The sequence below is a fragment of the Gossypium hirsutum genome, chromosome A08, assembly GCF_007990345.1.
Source record: "Gossypium hirsutum isolate 1008001.06 chromosome A08, Gossypium_hirsutum_v2.1, whole genome shotgun sequence".
NCBI classification, from domain to species: Eukaryota; Viridiplantae; Streptophyta; class Magnoliopsida; order Malvales; family Malvaceae; genus Gossypium; species Gossypium hirsutum.
The window spans coordinates 9,369,664-9,375,610 of NC_053431.1; the positions used below are offsets into that span (position 1 = coordinate 9,369,664).

At 31.9% G+C, this 5,947-nt stretch overlaps 1 protein-coding gene across 1 annotated transcript; it reads right to left on the bottom strand.

Annotated features, from left to right (window-relative positions):
* Positions 1-3,835: 3,835 nt before the first annotated feature.
* On the bottom strand, positions 3,836-5,217 carry LOC107952471 (ethylene-responsive transcription factor ERF106). Its single transcript, XM_041075916.1, has 2 exons — positions 4,562-5,217; positions 3,836-4,034 (listed from the first exon to the last, which is right to left on the bottom strand). The coding sequence occupies exons 1-2, from the start codon at positions 5,173-5,175 to the stop codon at positions 3,836-3,838; spliced, it is 813 nt and encodes a 270-aa protein (XP_040931850.1). The 5' UTR covers positions 5,176-5,217.
* Between the last annotated feature and the right edge of the window lie 730 nt (positions 5,218-5,947).

Here is a 5,947-nt window from a genome sequence, read left to right on the forward strand (position 1 = left end):
ACAAATAGATGTTTTGTTTGGCTTAGTGTTTCTCATTGAGGTGCACCTTTATTCTTTATTAAGAAGAAAGAAAGGTTGATGTGTTTATGTCTTGATTATCAGCAGCTTAATAAAGTCACAATTAAGAACAAGTATTTGTTGCCTCATATTGATGATTTATTTGATTAGCTGAAAGGTGCGACAGTATTTTCAAAGATTGATCTTCACTCCGGATATTATCAACTTCGGGTCAAAGATTCAGATGTGTCGAAAATAGCTTTCAAAACCAGGTACGGGCATTATGAATTTTTAGTTATGCCATTTGGTTTAATGAATGCACTTTATAGATTTGATGAAAAAAATATTTCGTTCGTATTTAGACAAGTTTGTGTTATCTTCATTGATGATATTTTAATTTATTCACAAGATGAGATTGAGCATGCCCAGCATTTAAGAATAATATTATAGACTTTGCACAATAAACAATTATTTGCAAAATTTAGCAAATGTGAGTTCTGACGTCGAGAAGTTGGATTTTTGGGTCACATGGTATTGACAGGTGCCATACGAGTAGATCCAAGTAAGATATTAGCTATTTTGGACTGGAAGCATTCGAAAAATGTCACTGAAATCAAAATTTTTGTGGGTTTGGCCGGATATTATCGACATTTCGTTAAAGGTTTTTCAATGAATGCTTCACCGTTGGCGAAGTTACTTTAAAAAGATGTCAAGTTTGTTTGGTCAAACAAATGGCAGTAGAGTTTTGAACAATTGAAAACGATATTAACTGAAGCTCCTATGTTAATTTAGCCAGAGTCCGACAAGGAATTTGTGATTTATAGTAATGCTTCACTCAGCAGTTTAGGTTGTGTTTTAATGCAGAAAGGCAAAATTGTAGCTTATGCTTCTCGTCAATTGAAACCGCACGAGAGAAACTACCCGACACATGATTTGGAGCTTGCAGCTACTGTGTTTGCTTTAAAATTTTGGCAACATTATTTATACGGAGAAAAAGACCATATTTTCACTGACCATAAAAGCTTAAAATACTTGATGTCTCAAAAAGAACTAAATTTGTGACAACGTAGATGGTTGGAGCTGTTAAAAGACTATGATCTGATTATTAACTATCACCCTAGAAAAAAAATTTTATTACGGATGCTTTGAGTCGAAATTCATTTTTGCTTTGAAAGTGTAATACCCCTAACCCGTATTTGTCGTCAGAATAGGGTTACGAAGCATTACCGAATAAACTTAACCTAAATAATCCATTTCAAAACATTACAATAAACATAACATAATCCAACATTAAACATGCATATCATCCATTATTCAAGCCATCGACAATTTATGGCTTATAACTACCTAAAACATCAAGCTTAGATTCACATACACCTAACAAGCCTTGGTTCCAAAATAACATGCCAATTTATGGCTTCGAACACAAACATATATTTATAAACTCAAATTAACATTATACTTATAACTCCATTTACAATCCATTCACAAAATTACTATCGACTAGGTTATCCTAGGTACATGCCATCACAAAAGGTAAACATCACTACATTTGAGATCGGGATCGTTGTTGGATGGTAAGTCAATGATCAAAAGAGAAGTACCTAACCTGCACACAGAAAACAAAACCGTATGCTGAGTAAAACTCAGTGATATTTCTATAATCTGAATATTTAAAGACATAAAGATACATGAATACTCAAACTGAATTGTATAATCACATTACCATCTAAAAAAGCAATTGTAATTTACCACCATCTCAATTACATGCATAATACCGCATTATTTCATGATTTGCTCAACTTCACAAATATTCTTCCATTAGTTGGTTTAACATATAACTCAATTAATATCACTTGCTATAAAAATAGCTTTTCATATATCATTCAACAATTCATTTTAACAATGGCATAAACCAACTATATTCAATCCATAAGTACATACTCATAAATCTCATTAATGATCACAACATTTTCACCTTTCATTTATCAATCCACTTTTCCATTCCCAATTTACATATTTTTCCATTTCAATATCAATTACATAGCTTAAATATTTAATTACCCTTATTAACATGACTCAGACTCGGATGGATACACGGATCCAACCAACACACCAATTTGGCACCCAGTGCCTCATCGGTTAAACCGAAGTAAATTGGCATCCAGTGCCTTATCAACTCGAAGTCGAAGAAATCCGTAAACTCTTCCTATCTTATGGCCTGCCATCTATATCCGAATTTGACCAAAATAATTAATAGGGTTTCATATCACTTATAAATACAACCAATATTCAATTCTCATATTTGCATAATATCACATTTAAACATATATTCATTTCAATTTCCAAATTCTCAATACATTCATAGCATGTACCAAATTAATCCAATTCAATGGCATCAAGTAGTGGGACAACGAGCCACTCAAGGACTAAGTACATCACTTTAACGTCGCGACCATGGAGCAAGTCCATCCATTTTACAAAATGAGAGAGTGTGTGTTTTTCTTTTTTTCTTTTTTTAACACGCTTTTTGGAATATGAAAGTAAAATCACTATTAAAATAGAATATATCAGAATATGTAAATTTTGATTATTAGTAGATAACGGTTTGGCAAAATTCAGTTTGCATCATCAACTGATGCATGTCTACTTCAAACTCGGTTTCAATACTCGAAAACTTAATCTCACTTCGCTTCCGTTTCGACTTCGGAGTTTCGTCATCCGACGTTAAAGTGAACAACGGAGTTGATAGTAACTGAGCCGATGAACTAGTGGAAGACGGCTCAGGGGATTTTCGCTTGTTACTGCTCACTCTCGCCAGCTCTACCTGATTCGAGCCGATTAGGGGCTAGTTTGGATGGGCGGTGTGTTTACCTTCGGTGAGGTTAAAAACAGCGGTGGCGGTGAGATTAGTTACTGTAGCGGTGAGATTGGATACTGTAGCGGTAAGATTAGAAACAATGGTGGAGTGTGTGTTTGGATTCAAACGCAGCTATACGGTGAGGTGAGAATAAGAAATGACTATTAAGGACATCAGATTAGAATTGATATATAATAGAAGTTATTTAAATTATTTTACTTTTTTAAAATTATTAAAATATGTGAATTTATAAATTCATTTAATAAAATATTAAAATGTATCTTCCAATATTTTAATGAATTATATAATTAATTTAAATTATTTATTAGATAAAATGATAATTATTTTTAATTTTTTTATAGTTAAATATTTTTTATAATAATTATAAATATTATTTCCACAAATAGTAACATTATATTTGGATCAAATTTTGAAGTTCAAAATTAGTATCTTTCAAGAAAAATATTGGATCTTCATGCTTCAAGTAATTCGAATACGCCGAATATACTACATATATTTTTTTATTTTTACAATACACTACATATATTTTTTTATTTTTAAAATACACTACATATATTTTTATTTTTAAAATACACTACACATATTTTTTTTATTTTTAAAATACACTACATATATTTTTATTTTTAAAATACACTACACATATTTTTTTATTTTTAAAATACACTACATATATTTTTTATTTTTAAAATACACTACATATATTTTTTTTATTTTTAAAATACACTACATATATTTTTTTACTTTTAAAATACAATTCATATATATATATTTTAAAATACACTACATATATTTTTTTATTTCTAGAATACACTACATATATTTTTTATTTTTAAAATACACTACATATATATATATTAAAATACACTACAAGTATTTTTTTTATTTTTAAAATCCATTACATATATTTTTTTATTTTTAAAATTTTAAATACAATGAAATCCCATCTCCCCTCTTCTATCATTCCCCTCTTCCACCGTATCCTTCTCTCATTTCCCATCCCCATGCAATACCCATTCCCATTTCCCATTCCCATCTCCCCTCTTCCACCGTTCCCTCCTCCCATTCCCATTCCCATTTCCCATTCCCATTCCCATTATCAACAATACCAACAGCAGCAGCAACAACAACAGAAACAACAACAAGGGTGTTTTCTTTACTGTTGAAGAATTGGTTTATTTTATGCAGAAAATCTCACTATGGTGCTGGAGGAGGTTACAATCATTTCGCTAGAAGGTTTGTTTGTTTTCTTTACTAGGAAATTGGGTCTTTCAAGTAGTTTATGTTAATTATCCTATTTGTTTCCTTTCAGATATATGTTTATAAATATTTTATGTTGAACTGTGTTTCTGCTTATTAGTTGCTATTGCTTGTTCAAGTTCTTTATGTTATTGATGAAACCTTTCGGAAGCTTTACTTAATTCATAGTTTTGATGCAATTATTCCCCCTTAGCAAAGCTTGTTGTGCTATCTTCATGTGCCAATTGTATCCTTTCAGTGTATTTCCAAATCTGCAAACTGATTTCAATTTTGCTGTATGTTGAAAATTAAGAGATGCCTCCCGTGCATTTGTTTCTGGAAATTAATAAATTAACTAAGGGTATTATTGTCTTCTAAAAATATCTATTGCCCCAGCTACACCCAACTGATGCTTTTATCACCAGTCAGCTTAAGGCTGTCCAGTGCAGTAGAATTCCCTCATTGTGCTGGAAGCCTTGGCATCCAAAGGCTGTCTCAGTCCACTCCAGTGCAGTCAAGTTGATAATAAAGAGGAAAAATTTCATCGCACTGCTGTGCGTTGGTATCCAAAGGGGACCTAGGTGTGGAAAATTCAGCTTTGCTTTGGCGCCTCGAAATTTAAAGGCAGCTCGATCGTAAGCTAGGGCAGCACTCTCGGGGGTCTCGTAAGTACCAAGCCAGATCCTCGCACTGTTTCGTTTCGGATCCCTTATCTCCGCTGCATATGTCCCCCACGGCCTTCTCCTTACTCCCCTATAATGTACCTCATTCGGCAGGGCGTGAGGTTTAGGGACAGCTGCACCAGTCTCCTTCTGAAAGCTCACTTCGAAGCTGGGAAACGAAGCATTATTAACACCGACTCTCTTCTCCGCTACATCAAACGACTGATCAAAGATTATCCATTGATCAACTTTAATCGCATCATCATGAACATGAAGCCCATTCTTGTCTACATTTTCCACAACCTGTCCTGGGTTTGTATCAAAATCATCTTCTAATAGATACCGACGTATCGATTCCAAGAGTCTGAGATCAAATTCTGAAACACTATCACAGTACATATTTGTGTATTCTTGATCTTGAGATTAAACACAGAAAGGTAATCAAACTTTGTAGCTAGAAAGGATTTGAACTCAATGGCTTCGTTGAGTTCCTGTTTGCTGTTTGATTAAGTATATATACCTCGAAACTTTGTTATTAAACTATGGTTATTTGCTTTCTTTATTGTTTTCTTTTGACAATTCTAGAATGTTGCTCATAGTTTAGATCAGAAAATATTTTCATCACATTTTTTAAGCGCTGCAAATGTTCATTTAAATTATTTTTTTACTGTTTTTGCATTGTTTATTCATTGAAAGTTAATGGTGACAAAAGGTACGTACAATACTTTTCTCTCCCTCACAGAAAACAAAAAAAAGAAAAGAAAAGAGTAGATTACTTCATATTTCATAATTGTAGAATCAATGGATGAACTCACATTAATTATTAGGGTAAGCAACGCATTTGGGTGAGTGTTTCCATTTTCATCGCTTAAATTTCTTTTAATTTCATTACTTGCTTTTATTTTCATCATTGAACTTTTGGGTTGCTTTCTTTTTACTCAACAAAAAAAGAAAAATTTTAAGTCTTGATGTAACTAAATAAAAAATAAAGTGGAAAAGTGTTAGATGTTATAAATATTATATTAAGTGAATGTTCATTAAGGTCAATATAAGTTTTGATAAATTTTAAATTTTAATAGTCATTAGAAGTAGAGTTTTATTTTATTTATATTTTCTATATCTATAAATATAGACTTTGAAGAAGCATTGTAGATTATTCCAATTAATTAAT